The sequence below is a fragment of the Leuresthes tenuis genome, unplaced genomic scaffold (genome assembly GCF_036924035.1).
Source record: "Leuresthes tenuis unplaced genomic scaffold, fLeuTen1.0.hap1 SCAF_18, whole genome shotgun sequence".
Taxonomy (NCBI): Eukaryota; Metazoa; Chordata; class Actinopteri; order Atheriniformes; family Atherinopsidae; genus Leuresthes; species Leuresthes tenuis.
Window position 1 is genome coordinate 15925418 of NW_027325372.1, and position 24152 is coordinate 15949569.

Genomic DNA, 24152 nt, shown 5'->3' on the forward strand with positions numbered 1-24152 from the left:
CAATGCTTCTGGGAATTATCTGCCAATCATCAACTAATAGAGGTAAAAAAATAAATTCTCCTACTGCAGGAACATTATGAAAAATTATCCGTTAATTCCTGTCACGACCTAGACAGCCAGTCTCTCATGAGCAGATATGATGATGGTAAAAATAAGTCACTGAATGAGAGGAGATTGTCATTTTTTTTCAAGCAGTGACACTGAATACAAAACAGCACACATTATGCTAAAAAAAAAAAAATCAGCCGGCTAATAAATGCATGCTTGGTTGGTGGTTGATAATGTAAAAGCCAGCACGTTATCATGACTTGGACCAAAAATCACGGCAAAAGACTGTGCAGTCAAAGAAAAGAAGCTGGATTTGAAAGAGTAAGTTCAAGGGTACGTTAAAAACACCAGGCAGGCAAACAAATTTTAGAGAGCTGGCTGAGACTACCCACCCCCTCAAAAAAAAGAGAGAAAGAGAAAAATGAGGCACCAAGTCCAAAACCCATGGAGAGATTAATCAGGTAGTCCAAGAAAATACACGACACACAAAGACAAGCTGGCAAATGAACAGTGGCAGCGTAGCAGTATGTTGACAGCAGGGGTGATATGAGAGGGTCAGGTGAGTGAAGAGGAGGGGCAGGTCAGGTGATACAAGTGCTGGGAAAACGCAGGCAGGTTGAATTGGCAACAACAACAGTGTTATCAGTTGGAAACAAACAACTAGACCAACAACAAAACCCCAACCACAAAAAAATCATCTCAACCCTATATTTGAATGATAATAATCCAAGACAAAATAGCAAATGCTTTTCAATTTTTCTCAAGTCCAAGAGAAACTGAATTTTTTACTAATAAAAATGATAACTCTGAATGATGCAAAATGTAGAAGTAGGGCCAGGTGGAAGGGCCAATGGATGAAACTGGGATTGGGTACATTATTTGAAATAATGTCTCATCCAGCTTGTTATGAACATACAGTTAAAAAAACTATGCATTAGTGCTCATGGCAACTTGCACATCTGTGAAGCACCATTAATGCTGTAAGAGATTTTGTGTGCACCAGTTAGCTGTTCTTTATTACCTCTCAGGCTAACCGGTTTCTCCCTGTGCACCTGCTCTTTTAGTCAAACACTGTGGCTACAACTTGACAATCTTTGGTCTCTGGGTGCTCCAGGCATGCTCATAGGCTGTGACAGTGAGCTTGGTAAGCGTGTGCTGCAGGGACAAAAGCTATAGTGCAGTGTAGCCAAGAGAAAAAATGGACACAGAAAAGCTGCTATGAAAACACCTGCGGATGAATTAAACGGTCATCTGAGTCTTTGTGGGTAACTGAATCAAGATGAAATGCTTCCTATCTTAGGTTTCTTCGGGCAGCAAAGTCCAAAAACCAGACTCTTCACCAGCTTCACATGTTTCCACGGCTCCAATATAATAAAATCTCAATGATCAGTTTTAGATGAGGTGCACTCTATGAGAATGAAAGATGGGAGCATGAAGGGGAGAAAATTTACCATCCATCGGAACCATCTGAGCAGTTATGATGACATGGTTTTCCAGGATGTTTCACAGTGTCGTGTTTCACACTGTTGAGTGAAACCACACACATGGCCACATTTACAGGCAATCTTTAAACTCTCCGGAACACATTTTGGCTTTTGTCCAGTGTGCTGTGACAATGTCGCTGTCAGCGAACGTTCTGAGATGCTTAAAATAGACGGCCTCTGACATGTTTCTGAAGCTTCCCAGGCCGACACGCTCCCAAGATGGAAACTTTTAAGAACAACTGACATCTTTCTCCACCGACAGCATTGTTCTGCAGATTTTGCCAAAGATAAAACCCACACCAGCAGGCTTGTTGCATCTCAATCATTGCATGAATCACTATCTCTGACCTTACATTCAAAAGCTAATTTCAAACTTTGCATTAAATTATTATTGTAATGATTCATTTTGACGCAAAAAGGGGTCGAGCTGAGCACTATTCATTAGAAGTATGTCTTCTCTTGGCTGTGCCATAAGAATTCAGCAGAGCCTGAAATTGTGAACTAGACAGAAGCTCCTTATATAAAAGCTGAAAAATACTCTCACAAATTGCAGATCTCATTCCTGCTAATGTGATAACAAGCTTCATTCATCCCAGTCTAATCTAATCCAGTCTAATCCATTCATTTATCGGACAATGTCAGTAGATTTGATCCTGTTGCAAATATTGGATTCTGGTTTTGGGAATCCAGCTGAACCTTTAGAATGAAATGTGGCTGTAAAGCACTGCCAAGCTTGAGGAATCACAAAGCAAGACACCAAATGGTGTCAGATTTCCTTTGTTTTCCCTGCATGCTCATTATACAAAAATCGCTCAACCCTGAAATATTGACAAGAAAAGCATTGGCAAAGGAGGATGCAGCTGAATCGTGAGAGAATGTTGCAGGAGCGGTGGAAAAAAAGTTTGTGCCGGTGCTCATAATGGGATAAAGTCATTTACAAACAATAGAAAGAAAGAAACAATTTATCATGAGCTCGTGAAGTGCTGCAAATTGTCCAGTCCTAGCCGATTTCATGCCTTTTTTTACCCCTACAAACACATGTTGCAGCTTGTTTTTGTGATCGCTGCTTCTTCAGTGAACTAAGAAAGGTTGATGAGTTAGAAAAAAATGAAACAACCACACGTTTTGGTTTTTGACAAAATGCAGTATTTATCAGCTTTTGAGATGATGCCAGTCCAAGCTGAAAGGGAAAAAGAAGACAAAACACGAGCTGAAATAAACAACAGGAAGGTAACAAAAATAGTCAGAGTATTTCACAGTGCAAAAATCAGTTACATAGACAGTGTCTGCTTGTACAGTATTTACATTGCTATGGCCATACAAAATACACAGAATCCAGAACCCACAAGACTAATAGCATGTCTTACATGTGCACCAGATCAACGACAAATCACCAGCAGCTGAAGAGGAGGATGAAGTTCATAACAAAATAGATATTTTAGGCTGTGTTGTTATGTGTGACATCGGCTGTAAAGCCTTTTCTGCAGTCATGATTGTCCCTCCCTGTCCTTCCTAACTCCTGGCTGGTAATTAAAAACATTTTTAAAAATCTATGTTCCTGCAAATGGTTGTAATTGTCGGTTTTTAACTAATCTTAATTCATGGCGATTTACATTTAAATGAGTCTTAATTGAAGCTTGCCATTTTTCTCAGCCATCTAAACTGCTTCGTTACAATCAGTAGATTGTTTAATACACCCGTATTAAATCTTTTTTGTTAGTTTCCAGAAGTGAGTGTTCAGATAAATTCTTTTTTTTCCCCCCTGTATTTCTGTATGCACCCCATTATGTTGCAATCACAGAAAGCTCATGTTCACAATTAACAAACAAGTGAATTGATAAGTCATTTCTATCAGTTATTATAATGTGAACACATGAAATGTAAATACCAACGCACTGTGTGCGGTTAAAAGTGTAAATTCTGTCTTGGCTACAGTCTACTGCACACGTCTGGACACCCCAGTTCAAAAGGTCTTTCTGTGGCACAGTTAAAAGATCTTTGAGTTAATGCCTTTTGGAAATCAAGTCGTCATTTATTCACTTATTGTAGCTGTTCACAGTAACGTAAATCTTAGCCTTTTTTTTTTTAAATTGTACCGTAGATCTGTGAGAATTGCACATTTTCATGTTCTTTCCTACAACCCTCTACTATCTCATGTCTCAAAAAAGTCATGTCCAAGAGTCATTCCAGTTAAAAAGAAACTGTAACCAAACTTTCATCAGATACAGTTATAACGTAGCACCATGTCGACAGAAGGTGGGTCTGAAAGTGAAAATTAAGATGTTACACAAGATATCCAATCAAATCGTTGCAAGGGCCTAACCAGTGCAATACGTCCTGAAAACCACAAACTAATTATTTTGCATTTTCATACATTTTGAATTTCTTTGATTTATTTATTTTTGATGGGTCCGTTAAACATTTTTTTCAAAAGAATCTATTAAAATATGGACCTCTTTCCCAGTTCATTGTATAGGCGAGCATAAATATTTCTTTAAGGAGCCAAAAGAAATTACAGTTGAAAGAGCAGCCAGAAGCTTTAATGACTATTGGCCACATGGATTAGAATAACAAATGCTTTGCTTTGGCAGCATTTAAATGTCAGTTAATGAATTCGGAGTCAAGAAACTTGCTACGATTCTAAGTGGTTTTCTGTAAGTGCCAGACACAATTACAATAAATCTCTATGTCTTTATTTAAAAACAATATGAACAAAAAACATTAAGCAAATGAAAAGACATTTAAGCCCGAATGTGAAGGTGTTCAGGACCATAAAAGGATACATTTATCTTTGATGTTTGCGCAAGACTGTGAAAAATATGTAAAAATGTTTCCAAGACATCAGATTGTTTGTACAGTGGATGTGATATAAACATTTTATCCTTCGGCAGCTTTTCTATTGCTCTGAATGCTCAGTCACAGAAAACCTTGTGAAGAGAATTAATAAATATGCACAGAGGAATGAGCTGACCTTTTTCTTTAAGGGCTGACAATGCATTTTTGGCATCATGATCAGTTAAAGGATGCATCCAGAATAAAAATCTTTGTTAGTATCACTGACACAACTGATGGCATACTCCACTTTATTTAGTGAAACAACTCCTGTAGCTGATCAACATCAATATAGCTTTTTATTTGTAGGTTTTTGCATTTTTTGTCTTTCTGCCCAGTCATCTGCAGCATCAGCACAAACACAGGAACTGCCAAACAACAAAGCCATCAGGCACGCAGCATCACAGGACGTACACTTAGCACATACTAAGGAACTGGCAAGAGTAACAGAAAATGAGAGTAAAACATTTAAAACATTTTCCAAATGAGAAACAGAACCCTTTCATATAGATGAGGTTAGGGATGATCTCTGCTTCATTTTGATAGTCCTCATCATCATGCCAAGCCATAACCGCTACCATCCTCGCTGTCACATTCAGCCCCATCATGTTAAACAGTAAACACTCGGGTTACAGTTATTTCTGTTTTCACACCAGCCTCTGTCACACACAGATTAGCAGCTTTAGGAAGTTGACACTTGTCAAAAGCAGCTCCTCTGTCACACCAAGTTTTCAAAGTTCTCATAAAGCAGCTGCAACTGTAAAGTAAATATAAAAAGCATCAGCTTTGTAGCTAATCCATCTTCCTCTTGATGAGCTCTATAATTCCAGACCCGTATTATTATCTTGCGCTGAACAAACCAGCAGTAGCCTCTGAGATTTAATCACTGAGATATGGCGGTCAGACCAGATTCATTTTCTTTTCTTACTGTACATTTCCGTTGCTCTGTTGCTCCTCTTGGGCTGTGTCCACTGCTACGCTCCTCATCTTCAGGGCCACTTAAGCGTATGCGTCTCCAGATTTCAGAGCTACCAGCTCAGAGTCTTCTGTGTGGCGCCCATTCAGGTGTTCATTGTTGGAGTCGTGGTGGAACACGAAGGCAGGCACCTCGGTGATAGAGGTGGCTGTGTAGGACGTGGAGCGCATTGAGCAGTGGTCCTTTCGTCTCTGACCCCACTGGGTTTTATACTGCATCCACTGTCTCTTTAGAGCCGCCTGCACCTGAAAGTCAGACAAAAATGGGTCACATACAGATCTTACACTCGTAAGTGCAAACTAAGTTCAGATCAAAAGCGTTTCTTTGAATTCCCACCAAAACACTTTCTTCCCTTTAGCTTCCTCGCTCCACTTTGACCAACAAATGATTCCACCAGACTGACAAATTTACTCACAAATCAAAAGTGGTTGCAGTGTAATGTAAGGACAGCAGAGCCCATGTAAACACCATCTTGTGACAATATAAGTCAAATAGACAGTGATCTTAACCAATGCATGAGTAATTCCTCCAGCATATCTGGGTCGCTCGAATTTGAATCGCATTACCAGATGTGAACTGCGAAAGTAAACACCAAACTTACATTTTTTGGTCAAATTTGTGGATGTGGTCACATTGTCACATAATAAAACAACAAAAGATTTGACTCAAAGATTAAATCGTGTAAGTAATCGTTCTCTCCAGCAGCATTTTTCCATAACTGCTGAAGGTGCATGATCTTTCTGTTTTGGCCAAACACACCTACGTTGATCTGCACTATATTATTTAAAGAGCTTCTTCTCATCCTTTTTGTAAGTGCCCTGCATCATTCAGCAACACAATAGAAGCTTTTTTTTCTCTTCCCTGCTCTGCACAAATGAAATGATTAAAATATTAAACAACATTCGGTAATTACACCAGCAGCAGATTTTCTTGCAGCCGTTTTGATGTCAAAGATGAACTCGACAGGGATGTTTAATTGACACAGAAAACACATTAACAACCATGTGAACCAAATCCGCTTTGTATCATCACAAAATCCATTACTACCCGGATGACTTACTGTAAGTAACTCCTCATAATCCTTCTATTTAGTCGTTAATGTGATAATCAGTTGTGCTGTTATATATAGAGCAGCTTAATTAATCCAAAATTCAGGGATGCAGGCTGACGACAGACTAGAGTTTTCTATAGATGGACCTAAGGCTTATGTATGCCCCAGAGACTAACACCCTTTTAGCTATCTGGGTAGTTATCAACACGATCTTGTGTGATAAATTGAAATAGTCCACGGTGCAAGGTATTGCAGTTTAGCAATAAAGGTTAAAAAATTGTACAACTGCAATATGACTCTGAACATTACATGTATGCCTTATCACCCCACTCTGGAATATAGGCCTTCAACAGGAGTAATCCAATTTCTCTTATCCTATGCTGCTGACTCAATTTGGCTCTGAAGCCTATTTTCTTGATGACTGCCTGGGGGTTTCCTTATCAGGTGTTTCTTTTTCTTTCCTTGGGGGTTTTGTTCCAGGTGCAGCTTAAATTTTGATCCGTCTGCATGTTGACGTCATATGACGTCCACTATCCATGGCTTGTGCGTGTTTACTTGGCCACAAATGCTAACAACGATATTGGAATAGATAAGGAATGGTGCTAATCCACAGACCTTTGTGACACTGCGAACTCCTTCAAGTAAGACATTACTGGTTCAAATCTTGTCCTGCCCAATGTTTTCAAAGCTCTTTCTATTTTTCTACTTTCCTCACATAAGCAATTTCTTGTCTTTCCTTAATCAGTAGAAAAGTATGCAGGGTGTGTTATCAAGAGTACATGGTTAGGGCTAGATTCACTGTGCATGTTTAGGTCAACATATTACAAAATCCTAAGTTAGACAGTTGCAAAGTTTACATGGGCGCATCTTACACATTGTTATAATCATATGCAGGGTTTCCCCGTCATGTCACATGATTGCTGCCTGACAAAAACAATGGCCAAAGGATGCTTTGCCATCTCACAATTCATAACCATGGATTGTGATCTTGCTATGTTTTGAACAAGTGTATATAAGTATGCATCATATGTTTTCTGTTGAGACTGGGGTGTGGTTATGTATCCGGCACCCTACCAAACTGAAGAACATCCAGGAGAAGGCCCTACGTCTGTTCTTAATAATGGAATCATAAATTGTGACCTTATAAGCTTAGTCCTTATTTTTATAAGGAAGGTTTGGAAACAGTGAAGTACCTTTTCTCAGCCAACCCTAAAAAAAAGAACAATGCTGGAATTACTAACTCTCAATGTTGTTTATCTAGTCATGCAAAGCCGACTCTTTTGTGATTTGAACAGATGACTAAAGTAATGGCAACCGGATTTAAACAGGGTTTTGTGGACAGGCGGAGACAGAGAGTATGAAAAAGCTGATGATGAAGGACTGGCAACGTGTCCAGGATGAACACATGGCCATCTGCTGGACTTTTCTCCTGAATGTCCCAACAAAGGAGGGCTCTATGACAAATAATGATCAAAGCAGTAATAATAACTATATTCATTACATTACTAATACAATATCTTACACTGCTAGGTTAGCAGATACATCACACAGGCTCTTATTGCTATGTAGCAATGCAACACAGAGTAATTGCACTTAATGGCAAATGCATACTTTTCATATTCAAAAAACTGGCCTTGAGCAATATTATCTTATGTAAGTGGGCATCATGTGGCTATCAGATGTCAGTCAGATGTTTAAAAAACAAAGGCAAGCACATGGTCTCTCTGTACAGCAATAATACAGTATTATTCTGGATTGTAAGACAGGGTTTGCAAGAGAGGGAATGTCCCCTCTGGCTACCCACCTCATTATCACGTTGTAGCAGTTTTTGGAGCATGACCACAATCATTTTTGGCGGGGACACAATGGCACTATCCAACCAGTGTTCGGAAGGCTATTTCAGCTCCTACTGCTATTGCTACTGTACTCAGTGTTGAGACAAGAACTACTCAAATATATCAATGCAGCTACTACAACCACTGTGGAAAGAGCAGCAACTGGCACCATCAGGCTTACCAGTGATGCAGGTACTGCTGAAAGAACAACTTTGCTGTAGCAGCCACTGTCTACACTTCCAAAATCAACTCAAGAGCAACTGAGTTTTGAGCTGTTGCGAGGGCTCAGGTAGGATTTATCCCAAACTTGTTGAGCCAATGCACCATGGTGCTACAATTGTGCTTGTGGAGCAGATATGATGTTTCCTTGCAGGGATGTCTTTCTGCTCAAAAATAGGGTTCAAAGCTCTTGCATCAAGCATGCACATGCCTAGCTTTATGTAGGCTAATTAAATGTAACAGAGCTAAAACCCTCAAGTAGTGCAGTGTCAACCAGCATATTCTGTAACACTATGATAGTGGTGTAATTACTATGGGTGCATTAACATACAATCATTTCATGGCTTAAATTAAAACACTAATTGTCATAATGAGACAAAAGAGCAGCTGAAGCTCACAGCTTCATGTAGAAAGTCTTGGTTGATGTCACAAATACAGCTTGAGAGCTGTTTGTCTCACTGCCCCGACTTCACAATGGAGCCATTGAAGAAACAAGGCAGGTCTGTGCAGTTTGGCCTTAAAATAAAAAAAAAACTGAATTGAACCAACTCCAGGAACCCTTGCCTTGATTAAGAAAGCATGAAATGGTCATTATGCGAGTGAAGCAAACAAGTCCTCTCATTCCCTTACGAGAGTTTGTGTGTTTGTCCTTTAAATATTTTCCACACATGGTGTTTGCATCTTACGAGCCATTTGCATTCTGTCAGATGATCCTCCTGTCTGCTCGTGAATGACCTAATGGCTGCCCTTTTTTGTCTGGATGAAAGTAGAAAAGCACAACTCCGCAGCAGGTTGCTGTTTGCCCTCTGTGTCCTCATGTTGCCCCGCTGTCTTCTTAGTTTACACAACAGAATACCTCATGCGAACATGTTTTCCTCTTTGAATCATAGAATTTTACAGGGCCCCTTGCTTTGCGCATGTCACAAACAGAGAGAAACGTGTGTAATTGCGTGTGTTTGCACTACTGAAACTACCATGGATAAACTGATAAAAAAAAATTCTGTTCAAGTTAACTGCACATAATCTTTGTGGAGACCCTCAGCTTGAAAATATATTTGATGCAATGTGTCTGAGGAGTCAAGAGGTCTCCACAACTTCATTAACCTCAGAAACAGGCTTTTTGTGGAAATTTAGCCCATTGGTTTGGAGATGGGGTTTGAATCCAGTTATGCATGCTCACAGTCAGACAGCTGCAGACAGATTTAAAAAGGCTGACAGAAGGACTTGAAAGGAGTTCACTTCCAGCTGAGCTTGGCAGACACAGTGTTGTTTATTCAATGTCTCTCTCCTCACCTGACATGACCCTGCAGCATCAAGATAAACCCCAAAATGTCTTAAAACCAATCACAACTAATTAACTAATCACTCAAGCCACAAACTATATTCAAACAGATATTCATGGATCACATCCTCATGCGCTGTCAGGTTCCGACGAATTGTGAGGAGATCTGACCCCAAAAAACTAAATCTAAATGTTTTACCTGATGGAGTATGGAGTCTCATACATAATGCCTTAAGGAATGAGCAGCGTTGCTGCGCCACGACTGAACAACTCCCAGTGTAACATGTGCAGGCTGACCTTTAGAAAAGGGCAATGGCTCTCTCAAAACCGCAGCAATATTCCGTCAAACATGGCACCAGGTTTTGAAAGAACAGTTGGACATTTGGGGAATTATTCACTTCCTTCCTAAGAAGATTTGTACCACTCATGTCTCTTTAATCCTCATGTCGAGGCTTAGCTTAGTGTAAAGATTGGAAATAACAGAGGCTTTCACCAATGGTAATTAATCAACCAAAAACACTTCCTCTGTGTGTCATGGTTTTGGGCTCTTAGTTTGAGTTCTGGTTAATATTTCTATTTTATGTTATCCTTTAAAAGAGTTTCTCCCTCATGTCTTTGCCTGGTATTAGGTACTTTGTGTGGCTGCCCATGTGCTGCCCATCTTCTTTCCTCTGTTTGTTGCCATCTTTGTCTCATCAGCCCCTCTGTGCCTAAATCCTGGTCTTTAGGCAAGACATGAAATAGCCCAGCCCAGTCTCAGTAGAAAAGATCTGTCCACACGTCCAAAACGTAGCAGTGTCACATTATAGACCCAGAGACTGTAAGACGGTAACGGTTTCATAGCCTCACATTTTGTAGGCGATGTGATGCCAGCATGTAACGTATGTATTAATTTTTATCAATATCTAAACGTCACCATTTCATTTTATGGCTAACTCTGACCACCCTGCCTGAATTCCAAAAGTGTAAAGTTTTGGACTCAGACTTTGTCCTCTTGCGTAACAGTTCATGGTGTAACACTCCTGTCCACATTCTCTTACTACCCTAAAAACGTTTCTGAACATGTTGTAATTTAAGTTCATTATCGAATAGCTCTCTAATCCTGTGATGTGGCTGTGGTGGAGTTGGCTGTGGGTGAGGCTGAATGATCCAACTGCAGTTCACAGCCAGACATACTTGGCACTGCCATATTTGTAACAGTTTCACATAATGTAAAACATAAGCGTGTCAGAATTTGCAAAGACACAAGGATGATTTTACAATTTTTGAGCCTTTATTGTGAAACGGTTGCATTTTGCGCTAATGACCGACCTGGCTATCAAACTGCACTGAATGTTCACAAAACAAAAAGCCTTGTTTTCATGCTGATAGACATGAATCGTGCACATTTATGCAGCACAACTTTCCAACTAATATGCTCATTAGTAAGTAATTTTAAAGTAATTTTAAATACAAGCTATGATGTTTAAACTCTATATTGTTTCTAAAGCCTGCAACATTATACAGGGAAAAGCTGTATAATGTTGCATTACACAGATCATGCAAGTTGTTTCTATGAACACAAACCAATGGACTCATTTTTATTACTTGTCATGATTTTTATTAAATTTCCATGGGATTTTGTTGGTATAGACTATCGCCGTCCTTGACTTTTTTTCCAGCTTTTTTTGTTTTTGTTTGTTTGTTTTTCTTTTCCAGCCTGTGATCTTTGTCTGTGTCCCTTGGCAGTTCATCTCCCAAGTGCTATTTGGCTAAGTTTGGAATCTTTTTCATCTGCCCGCCTCAGTTTGTATTCCTCCAGAGTTTTGCTCGTTTCAGCCTCATAATCGCTCGCCTTTTCTTTGCCTGTCTGCCTGAGTTTGTGTCTCATCCGGATCCTTGTCCTGAACTCTTCTTAACACGCAGCTCCATTTTGAGCTCACAGACATGAGAGTCATTCCAACCTTCTCAGCAAACTCCCCACAGAGTTCAATTCTTCCTAACTCAGAGCGTAAATCCGTAAACAGTTCTTACCTCTCCATTGAAGAAGCAGAATATTGTTGCCACCAGTAAACCCTTGAAAAAGAAAAAAGTCTATTATTTTTCTTACTTTCGTTCTTTGAAACAGATTTCAGGTAAATGCGGGAATGCTTTTTAAAGAAAGAGAAAACCAAACAGTTTACCGTCTGATAAGTGAATAAGCCACTGAATGAACTTTTGACTGGCTGTTTCTTTAACTGGTTCTTTAAAGGGTAGCGCAACTGTGAATTTCATCAGTCAATCTCAACAATCTCAGGTCAGAGAACCGTTTTTACTTTGCCTACTCAGGTTTCAGCTCGAAAGTAAAAATGCTAAAAATGTTTTGACTATTTTTTCTTCATCATAGACTTGACTGTCATCGGACCTCTGAATCACTTAAATCCACAGAGCAGTGGAGCAGCACTATCCAGCGCCATAATACGCTGTTAAATTATCTTTGAGTTGAGCTCCTACTGTATCTGGCAATTTAATGGGAATTAAGGCTGCTGCTGTAGCTCAGTACCCACCTGGTAGTGTGTGAGTATGTGCATGACGTACTCGAAGACCTCACCAGCCAGCCGGTTCTCTGGCCTCCAGGGTATAATGACAAACTGTATTCCCAGCAGAGGCACCAGGATCAGTGTGGCCCTCACTGCTTTCATGTACATGTTGGATTCTGCCCGGTGAGTGTCTCTCAACTTTGTAACTAACACTCTTATGATATTCAGTAGGAAGAAAAGGTTCACCTACAGAAAGATAAAGAAAATAAAAATTGCAATATATAAGTCTGCGCCTTGAAAAGTCTCTTTAAAGAGTGTAAATAATGATAATTTTCAGTGAAAATTGTAACCGTCGGTTTGCAGACTTACTAGAAGTGCCGCAACTATAGGTCCATGAACCGCATAGAGCAGATGGGTTTCCACACTCATCCAACAGCTACAGAAGGAAAAACAAATCAGCCAGTACTCTCTGCCACCCAAAATACACACACACACATACGAAAGCACACGTGTGCGGACCGGCATGCTCTCACTCTACCACACACAGTTCAGCACATGTGTAAATATCTTCTGTTTATTTGCAGGAGTTCCTGGGACATTACTCACTTGTCATCAAAATACTTTTTCCTCGCCACAGCGTGGATGGACACAGGCACAAGAGGAAAGCCTTGAACAGGAACAGAAAGCAGCCACATGAGGTGAGATTCATTTGTCAGTCATGGGATCATAAAAAGGACCATTGGCAGTGTTGGTCTTAAATTTCCTCAGAAAATGGTTGTCACTTTACAAGAATTTAAAGCTTTTGTTGGAGAGACTGAGACATTTTAATTTATACAAATTTTCCTGTCATAATTCTAATTTCCTCTGCAAACAATAACCAGATGGTTCATTTTCTATAAGAATTCTGTCTAATCTGACACTAAAACTGGACATTTTGGAGAGCCTCTCTGCAACATGTCAGCCACAGATGGACCTGAGAAACTGGCCTTCCTCCATCCACACACACACACACACACATTGGGTCTCCACATTGCCACACTCTTTGAGAATGTGGCTGCAATTATATTGCTACTGTAGATTATGTCCAAATATTGTTGAACTACTTTTTTTTCTTCAAACAGTAATTGAGTCCAGTAAGGAAGAAAGTAAGGAATTAAGGACACACAACTGGCTAGATTATACGAAATGCAAAAAAAACAGCTTATAACTCACCCCAGCCCAGAAGGTAGTACCAGTGCAGATGCTGCTCCTCAGCAAACACAGCCACCACAATAAGTGTGTGCAGATAGATGCCCTCACACAGCATCCAGAAGTAATTGCAGCCCAACATATACATGTGGAAGAAGTGCAAGACCTTACAGCTAACCTGCAGAGAACACAAGTTGCATTTGTTTTTATCAAAAGATTTACATGAAACGCTTATCTTGGCTTGAGATTACAAAAAAAAAAAAGAAAAAAAACATCTAAAGGGATCCGTCATTGCTAGTGGCAGACAATCATTAGCCACTGTTATCTTTTCCGGGCCGAGAGAATGTTTATTCGTTTACCCCCTTTGGAGATGAGTTGTATATGATGATTGTGCTCTCTATCCGGGGAGCTCCTTGATTGTGTTTGTCAAAGTGTACACAAAGAAGAGAGAAAGTACCTTGTGCCGGAATGTGTCACTTTATATTTTGCATCCAACGTAGTGCAACAAAATGACAGCATGTCTCCTTATGCGATCTGTTCCTCTGATTGAGTCGTTATGATAAGAGATGAGGACTTTAATGACATATCATTATCACATCAATCTTGTCTAACCACAGTGTACTGATGCTATAATTATCAACACCCTTGTGAAAGTGCCATAAATCACTCCTCTCGAACAGGCCCAAATGAACCTGACTTTACTGAAAATGTATAAAAAGAAAAAAAAAATCTGTTGCACAATATTACACGAGCCTCCCTGTTGATATAGGAACTCATTGCTGCACTTCTGAAGAGTTTTGTTTGTGCATTATGGTTCTGGACAGCTTTGACAGGCAACTCAGCCAACCCGTCTGCTTTGGAGGCAGCTGCTTCTCCCAGTTTGGTTTACTCCTTCTTCTCTTGTGCCCATATCTGAATAATATGATTCAACTGAACATCACAATGGCAGCAAGAGGTTCAACAATATCAGAAAATTGTCTAGAAAGTTACAGTTTCCTTTGGTTAAGTGTCTCTTGATTGCTTTTGATATTTTTTCTTATTTAAATATCTGTTGTTGGTCATACAGTAGTTCACAATCAGGCTGCCACACAAATTAAAAAGGTGATTGACTATTAGGCCCTTTTACTTTATACATTCATGATATGTTATTTCCAGCTTAAATTTACATTACTGAACTAGATCAGCACTTCATTCTGTCTGTATATTTGAGTAACCTAAGCCAATGATACGAGTGCAAGAGGGCTCTCAGTTATCGTGTCCCTCTCTTATGGGATCATATCCCAGTTTGGGAGGCCAGGCAGACCCCTAACCATCCTTTTAGTTAGGCTGTCATGACCATAGACTGTTGGGGATCCTCCCATAATGCTTCTTTCCTCACTCTGAAGATTTGATGCGATAACTATAATCAATTGGGCTGATTCGGATTGAACTGGAACACAAATGGATTCTAATCTAAAGCTGAGAAGTTAAAACTGGTTCTTTTTCTTTCTTTTTAAGACATCCCAAATTGAATCTTTTCCTTGAATGAGTGAGGAATTACCTTCATATTGACAGTGTGGCTTCTACTTTGCAGTCCTCTTTTAAAGCGCATGCTTGAGATGCTGGCAATGCTTTTAACTGCTGCTCTCAGTGCTGTTCCTGTTCTAAGAGGTCATTCACCTCAAAACTTTTAGCCACATGTCTCCCCTCCCTCTCCAATTTTATATTTCTACTTGAGGAATTTTCAATCTAACAGACAAGGAGTGGTATCAGTGCTTGAGAGTCAGATCACTTTCTTCTCTTTATTGAGGACTACAGCTAACCAAGGTTTATCTTAAGTTACCAGCAGTTTAAAAAACCCTCAAGCTGCTATAAATCGTGGAGATTTTTCTCATGTTTTTATCCTCCTCCCTGGTTTGACATAAGATTTGGGGTTTCTCTCCCCCAGACTGCTGGCAGGCCAAACCAGACTTTCTATCACCACACCACAGAGAATAAAAAGAGCATGTTTTCTCAGTGTGAGCAAATCTCTCCCACAATCCACCATTCCTAAATCACCAGCACCAAAAAAACAGGCTCGTAAATCTTGCTCTGGCAGCGATAAATTTCTAAATCTTTCCCATCAGACGCAAATTATTCTAAAACCTTGGTACTTACGATTTCTTTTTCTGCTTCTTCATGAAAAGTAAGGCCTGGATAACAAATTTATTTTTGACATGTTGCAGTAAGTAAGCACAAAGCACAACTGGACTGTGCAACATTAGAGAGTAACAGATCTAACAATAACCTTACTGACAAATGTCATCGAGGAAGTATTTGAAAGGGAGCCACCATTACCAGTACGAGGAAACTTTGATGATGATGGCTGTCTTTTCTGTCTGCTTTTTGAAAAATTTACACTGCGTATGTGTTCAGAAATTAAACTCAATTCCAGCTGCAGCCTTTGAAGTGTCCTCAGTTTTTCTAGTACTTTGTCAGGCAAGAAATGCTTCAGCTAAAGGGACGATGCAGGATGTAGCCAAATTCTACAATCTTATCTGTTATGTTGCTTTTTTTTGTCTCTTAAATCATTTGAGGTTAATATTTTTCTGCGATAATTTTGCTGAATCTTTACATATTCACATTTTGGAAGGATATATGCTTGGTTTTATGGTGTTTTAAGAAATGTTTTGTCAGTTTTTATGAACTTGGACCGCCTGATTGTGTTTCATTTTATTTGGGTCAACAAGTAAGGATCCTATCTTTCGAAAGAAAGTTCTGCAATAATATCTCTTATGAAGCAGAAGCAGCAGGTACTTGGTTTAACAGGCAGCCAGTGTTTTCATTTCCAAGAAGGAATAACGCACAAATTTATGTTCAGCCTTGATAGCGAGGAATTCCTACATGATAGATTTATTATCGCTATCTAAGTGAACCTCAGAGTTTCAAAGAAATTAAATTCATTCAGTGAGGCCTCAAAACCTCAAGAGAAAAACATAGATGATAGCAAAAACTGCGTGTTAACAGTATAATGCTACCGAGTTCAGATACAGAGATACGTGGCCTGTACAATTCCAACTCCCAAGAAGTTGGGATGCTGTATGAAATGTAATTAAAAACAGAACGCAAAGGATTTGGACATCTCATAAACCAATATTCTATTAACAATAAAGTTTAGAAAATGTCAAGTTTTTAAAAAAAAAAAATTTGGGACAGGCACAGCAAAAGGCTGAAACAAATAAGTAAGTAGCACATGATGTCAACAAAAGATTCAGAGAATATGGAGACATCGATGTGTGCAAGGACAAGCAATATTAGATACACATGATCTTCAGACGTTCAGACAGCTCTGCTTTCAAAACAGGCCTGATTCTGTCATGGAGATCAGCTCAGGAACACTTCCACAAATCATCGTGTGTGAACACGGTTCATTGTGCCGTCCACAAATGCAGCTTAAAGCGTTTTCATGCAAAATGGAAAGCCATATGGGAAAGTTTGGCTTTAAAATTCTAATATCATTATCACATCTTTTGAGTTTAATAAGGTGTTTTTCCATACTGTTCTTTAAGTAGGTGCTGTCTGAATCTCTAGTGAAATTTCATGCACTCGATTTAGTTTACTCAAAGTTTCCAAAATGCAATGTGAAAAGTAGTTATGATAATCAGCCTACTATACTATATAGTCCTTTACACACGACTCACTGACTGTTCAGTTGGGATTATTGAATGTTATTTCTGATACAACTAGTTACCTTGATCTTATCAATCTGCTCGCTCATGTGCCACTCACCTCAGGCAGTGACGTGCAGGTAATAAAAGCCATTATCTGATGAAGTCACTGCACAAAATGACTCAGGTGCTCTGCACTCTTATTATAATGCTGGTTATATTCAGTTGTGTTCTGTTACTATGGGTGGGATATATTAAAGCCACGGCTTCCCATGGACTCAGTACTTGTAACTAAATTTATTCAGTGTCTCGGTCCCTGCGAGTTTCTCCAGATGTGTACAATTCTTTATCAGCTGGTTGCTTGAAAATGTACTAATAGGCTAATTAAACTTGGGTGCAAATTAAAAAAAAAAACTCATTAACTAAACACGAACACCCTGAGCCACATAATAAGCCTACATCTGCAGGCTGGATTGATGTTATTACACAAGCATTGTTACAAATATTGTTTATCTCAACAATCTTTTTACTATCCCCATTAGAAACCAAAACTTTTAACAATTAAGTTAATTAGCGAGTATTGAGGCTTTACAGCTTTATTTCACTCCACAGTGATTCTTGCATATGTGCTTCTCACAACAACCAGCGACCCACACCAAATTGTTACAATGGCAAGAGTGTTGCAAGCTCATGTTGATGTTAGCATTTAGCTTGTTAACCAAAGCCACTGTCCTATGTTTCTTATACACTATATTGTCAAAAGTATTCACTTACCCATCCAAATAATTAAATTCAGGTGTTCCAATCCCTTCCATGGACACAGGTGTATAAATTCAAGCACTTCGGCATGCAGACTGCTTCTACATTCTCAGGAGCTCAGTGAATTCCAGCGTGATGCCGATAGGATGCATGAAATGGGTTTCCGTGGACGAGCAGCTTCATCCAAGTCATACATCACCAAGTACAATGCAAAGCGTCAGATGCAGCGGTGTAAAGAATGCCGCCACTGGACTCCAGAGCAGTGGAGACGCATTCTCTGAAGTGACGAATCATCCTTCTCCATCTGGCAATCTGATGGACGAGTCTGGGTTTGGTGGTTACCAGGAGAACGGTACTTGTTTGACTGCATTGTCCCAAGTGTAAAGTTTGGTGGAGGGGGGATTATGGTGTGGGGTTGTTTTTCAGGAGCTGGACTTGGCCTCTTAGTTCCAGTGAAAGGAACTCTGAATGCTTCAGCATACCAAGAGATTTTGGACAATTTCATGCTCCCAGCTTTGTGGAAACAGTTTGGGGATGGTCCCTCCCTGTTCCAACATGACTGCGCATCAGTGAACAAAGCTAGTTCCATAAAGACATGGATGAGCAAGTTTGGTGTGGAAGAAGTTGACTGGCCTGCACAGAGTCCTGATCTCAACCCGATAGAACACCTTTGGGATGAATTAAAGCGGAGACTGTGAGCCAGGCCTTTTGGTCCAATATCAGTGTCTGACCTCACAAATGTGCTTCTGGAAGAATGGTCAAAAATTCCCATAAACACACTCCTAAACCTTGTGGAAAGCTTTCCCAGAAGAGTTGAAGCTGTTATAGCTGCAAAGGGTGGGCCAGTGTCATATTAAACCTGGATTAAGAATTGGATGTCACTTAAGTTCATATGCGTGTAAAGGCAGATGAGCGAGTACTTTTGGCAATATAGTGTAAAAAAATTAAAAAAGTAGACACAAACATGTTATTCAAGTGTCCATCCCCACATGGATATCTGACAATACAAATAATAAAATCTTTGATAAGTTTGTGGTAAATATCTACTCACCGGGTTTCTGGCCACGACTTTGGGATTGTTGACTACGGTGACGAGGTAGATGATGGTGAGGGCAGAATTGAGCACATAGGAGCAGAAAAGGTTCTTGTGGAGGGTAATCCTCTGGCAGCTCAGACTCCTGTGTTTCATGATAGATTATTGTTTGGGACATGCTGACATAGAAGGGCGTGTTGTGCTAATAACAGTATGTCCTTAACAAACTACACACAGGAAGTGCTATTAAATACAATTCAATGGAACATTGAAAAATACAGCCTCCTACTGGTATAACTATACCCTTTAAAGTGAATTTATATCCATATACCTTTCACAACAAATTCTATCTTTGTTGAGTCATGAAATCTCATGAGACCAATGCAGACAGGAAGAGCTCCAAATTTCCCCCAAAAGGATAAAAATAACACGCAACTGCACATTTTAACTCTCTTATTATGAAGCCAAGGTGTCCTCAAACAGTAAAAAAAAAATAACAGTCTGACATGAAAATAAATACAGGAGCTGCTCAAAGCATGTACACAAGTTTATTTTCATCTTGAGGAGGATGCCAAAACACAAGCTGATTTCTTATGCCAGTGTTCTTCAGGCTGTCAGGGGTGCTAATGTCTTTGGATCATACTTCTAACCAACCTGTTTTTCCACTGAAAACCTGAGTATTTTTATCTGGGACTCTTGACAGTGCCGATGTAGAGTTGTAAATAACTGAGTGGTGCAGCTACACACCATCACATACCACTGGAAGCACATGAAACTTCACATCTGGATCACATAATACAAAAGTGAAGCCTTCAATGACTATTTTGGCTGCAAATGTACTAAAATATACTTTGTTTTTAAAAATCTGTGAGTTAAATACTTTATTGAAGTGTTGATTTGTTGAGACTTTGTTCTCCATGAATCATGACTGGCCTGCTGAATTGTTAGTGTAGCTGAGTTCGACCCTCGGAGGGTCACGGAGTTTTGCCATCTTGCACCTGCTCTAAACTCAGCCTGATGATTTATGGGTGTGGATAAAACTTTGGTCTTTTACAAGATCTGTTGAGAATAACAACTGCATTTTGGAGGTCAGCAGCCTTTAGCTAATAAAAATGAGAACTTTAACGATCGACAGTTACACAGTGACGTTTGTAGATATTGTTATATATTCAGAATATTTCTATTCCTGTCTTAGATTATAAGGTTTTTTTTCATAGCTGTATCTTTCAGTCGAACTAAAAATATCCTTATGGCATTCAAATGCAAGCAGAATGTCTTCCTTTGTAGAGATGCACTTACAGTACACGAGTTTCAACAATGTGTGGACTTCTACAAAGTCTTTTGACCTTTTCTGTAAAAACATTCAACGATTTCATAACATTTTCATCTACGTTGTAGGTCTGAATTCTTTTGTAGCTGAATTTCAGCCCAAGTAATAAGCAATAAGTAATGAACTGTTCTTCTGGATGAACATCCATAATGAGAAAAGCACTCAGGTGCACACATTTTCAAATAGGAGCAATGTGGCAGTGCAGTCAATGGACGTCATGGCTGTTAAGTGTAGAATTATGAATATGCATGAGTAAAATGTGCTGAACAAGCAACCAGCCAGTTAAAAGGCTGGTGGTTCAAACTAATTTGTGACACCATTAGAAATCTTCTTATGCTTTTAGATAATGTTTAACACTTGACCCTGTGAGCAAATATCGCCATCCTGTAACACTGAAAAAACTTTTATGTGGTTTTGACACAAATGCTTATAACAGTCACATTTATACTGCTAGTTTGGACAAAAGTATTTTGCTGACTGTAAGAGTATTGCTCTTGCTGAGGAAGCAAAAACACCATCTGTAACATTCAACTTTGGTAGTGAGGATGAAAAAAAAGCTTTAATGACTATTTTATCAGGTGATTAATCATCATTGCATCATCATATATGCATATATGCAGAACAGGAACATGAAACTGAATTCATTACCTGAAGTAGAAGAAGATGGCCAGAGAGATCAGCAGTGAGGCTATGGATAAAGCGTGACCTACAATTGCCATGTAGAATAGGATGTATGCTGACTGGAAGAAAAACACGAGCAAGAAAGATGTAACATGACAGAAATTGGAGAAAATAAATAATGTGATCTCTGTGGTCTCATATGCTGTAATGTTAGACAAAGCTTTAAAAACTGTTTCCTCTCAGATGCATTCTGTTCACAAAAATCTGCTTGTTGATTTTTCACTTTACAGGGATATATTTATTGATTCATTCATTTCAAGTAATATTGTGCAAAGTATTTATCAATAGTCAGTGTTTTAGATGCAGGCTCTTAATTTGGAAAATCAGAAGAGATTCATGACAGGGGAGCCAGGTTAATCACTATCCTTACCAGGGCTACCAACAGAATGGATGTTTGCCTCATAAAGATTCTTTCAATCTCTTACCCTGACTCGGAGACATATGTTTGAATTGTGCCTGTTTCGACCTGATCATTAAATATACACAAGTAAAAAGCCATATAAAAAAGTTTAAAAAGCTGTTTTGTGTCCTGGTCTGGCTTCTATGCGAGATGTGTTGTTTGCACCTTCTGTCTGCAGCATGGTGCCGTTGATGATAAGAAGATTGTTCTGACAATGTCACAATGCCCACACGGGGCTGTTAACAGGGAGACTCACTCTGCACATGCTGAGGGACAGAAGGCTCAGGATAGTTTGATTGTTTCGTTCCAATAAATGCAAACTCTGTTTATCCAGAAAAACAAAACCTTCTTTGCCTGGTTTCCCTTCATGTACGATAAGCAGTCCGCTCAAATAAAACATAAATTACAGACATAAGCAGGTAAAATGCAACCATTTCAAATGCGAGTCTTTATTCCATGTAACATCATAGAATCAGTACAATTTATGTTTAGAGGAGTAATGTATCTTGGCAACTATTGTGCCTTCAGATACCTCTATCCAAACACATTCCAAACATCAGAGTACCTGCAGCACAAAAGAAACATTCTGCTGACTCATCAAGCTGTGGCCACCATGCAGTAATTTTATGATGGCTGGGCACTTTATCTTGTCTAAATTACCTTCAGCTTTGCATTAGTGTTTTCATTGCAGAGAGTGTAGTTGGACCAAGTTCTGTTGGTATCTGGGTGACGAAACCAATGCCCATCCTCGCCACAGTATTTCGTTGCCTTCTCTGTAAACAGCATGAAGTAATGTTTTTCTATTTTTCCAAGTGAGCAAATCTTTAAAAGATTAAATTTCACCAGAGTGTCTCGTGGTTCACCTGTGGGGTCAAAGTCATCAAAGTAGTTTGGGCAGTTTTGGGACGTGTAAGTTCCAGCTGGAGTATCTTCCCAGCACAGCCATCCATCCCAGTTTCGACTGCAGTGCAAGCCTGTGACATTAAAGGTGCAAAGAGGTTAGTATTGACAGAGCGAAAGTTCAACAAAAGAAAGCCACAATAAGTTTCAGTAGCGATTATTCACCAGATTTGTTATAAGGGGGATCTCGTTTCATTCTCTCAAAGCATTTGTACTGGTTGTCAAGGATTTTTTTTTGCACAGCTTCTAGCTCCTGTTGGTTATCCTCAGGACTGACTGTGGCTTCACTGCTGGGCTCCATGTCGGTCTCCCTGGAAAACTGGGCAGCCGCCTATATGTGAATGAAGGCAGCATAAAGAACAAAGTCATTAACCAAATTAAACAAAACCTAAGGTGATTTAAAGCTTTAACAAAGTCATATGGTAATTTTAGTTGTGCTTTCCACAATAGTAGCGCCTCTGTGTTGATCGAGCGAGTGGGTGAGCAATCTGGCCAAAATAGTATGCAACAACCTATTTTATGGAGCAGAGGCACAACCTCAATCTTACTTCCTCATAAATGTCCTTTTCCCCAGCTTTAGTTGAACTGGTGTGATTGCATGATTAGTGCAGATGGTTGCCTGATTACAAAGCCTGTCTCTTCAATTCAGAGCTAAACATCTAACCCAAAACTCTGGGCCTTCTGTGCTGAAAGGCGTGACACTTGTCTTTGCGTCTGTAAGGCTGCCTGAAAGAGGTTACGTTTCACCTGCCATGCTGTCCTCTGTTTGTTAAACAATGGTAGTCCATAAGGGGATATGAGATATCAAAATTTTGATTGAATGTTTTTTGTTTGTTTTTTAATCAAGGAAAAATGGACCTAATTCTTTGAAAGCTGTATTTTTTCTGGAAAATTTAGCCCAGATTTTTCTTAGTTGAAGTTTGGAGTTGCCATTTAAAGCAGCATGACAACAGAACTTAAGGTGGCCGTGAGATAGAGGCTGAGAAATCAGAGAAATATAACATAGTTTTCAGATTCTTTCACGTCGGTTAAATTCTAGTAAACAAGTTGACAGATTTAAGATTTCCACACAAACCCATGGGAAGCTGCTACGTTGTTTGATTTTATGCAAAGCTCCACTTTCTACCGACAGCAGTGTGCATGTGTGTGACAGAGATTGAACTGATGCTGGTCCTCACAGCTCTGTGCTTTAATTGGCTGGTGTGTGCACACCCTCTACCAAAAGGTCCTGGTCTAGTAACGTCCTGCAGGCGGCAAAATAAGGGCTGTAACTCTGCAGGAGGATAAACTTACACTTACTTCTATGGTACAGACAGGAATTTGTCTGGTATGAGTCGACATGTGTTTTTAAAAAGGTTTTTCGAGAATGTTTCTTTGCATGCTTTGCTTTAATGATGTGATCTGTACAGCCCCTCTGTAAAGCAGATCATACTGTGTGCCAATTTAAGACTGTTAATGAGATGACATTGTTAGCGAGCTGACCCCTACTGCTAATCCTTGCTGATGCTAACCCCCACAGTCAGCGATCTTTCTCATGAATAGTTATGACATAAACAAAACCAAATATTACCCTCTTGTTGTTGCCAGCACACACTGTATAGTTGGTCCAGGTCATGTTCCTCTCTGGATGGCGAAACCACAGCCCATCCTCTCCACAGTATTTAGTAGCCTTTTCTACAGAATCACATAACCAACATTACACTGTAACACTTGCACAGTTCCAATCTTAAAAATGTAACTAACCGAACAATTGATACAACGCTTCAAGGAGGTTAGGACAAAATCAGCAGATCTTCAAAAGAGCACCTCTGAATCTTACTCACCAGTGGGTTTGAGATCAGGTGAATAATCAGGGCAGCTCTGAGATGCCATGGTACCTGCTGGAGTATCGTCCCAACACAACCACCCATCCCAGGTCCGGCCGCAGTACAGACCTCCAACAATCACAAAAATGTGAAAACATACATTCACAGACACTTTAAAAGCATTCTGTGGCACACAACACAACAT

At 39.6% G+C, this 24152-nt stretch overlaps 1 protein-coding gene across 1 annotated transcript in view; it reads right to left on the minus strand.

The window, feature by feature from the left end:
• Nucleotides 1-2655: 2655 nt before the first annotated feature.
• The window catches only part of calcr (calcitonin receptor), a 61551-nt gene continuing 40054 nt past the window's right edge, over nt 2656-24152 (minus strand). Inside the window, exons 10-22 of the mRNA XM_072370788.1 lie at nt 23966-24076; nt 23713-23816; nt 22308-22473; nt 22106-22216; nt 21903-22015; nt 20810-20901; nt 18850-18976; nt 13438-13591; nt 12832-12892; nt 12595-12661; nt 12253-12471; nt 11741-11782; nt 2656-5585 (exon numbers count right to left, since the gene is read on the minus strand). Of these exons, the coding sequence (XP_072226889.1) occupies nt 5364-5585; nt 11741-11782; nt 12253-12471; nt 12595-12661; nt 12832-12892; nt 13438-13591; nt 18850-18976; nt 20810-20901; nt 21903-22015; nt 22106-22216; nt 22308-22473; nt 23713-23816; nt 23966-24076 (1589 nt within the window). The 3' untranslated portion in view covers nt 2656-5363. The remainder of the gene's footprint in view (nt 5586-11740; nt 11783-12252; nt 12472-12594; nt 12662-12831; nt 12893-13437; nt 13592-18849; nt 18977-20809; nt 20902-21902; nt 22016-22105; nt 22217-22307; nt 22474-23712; nt 23817-23965; nt 24077-24152) is intronic.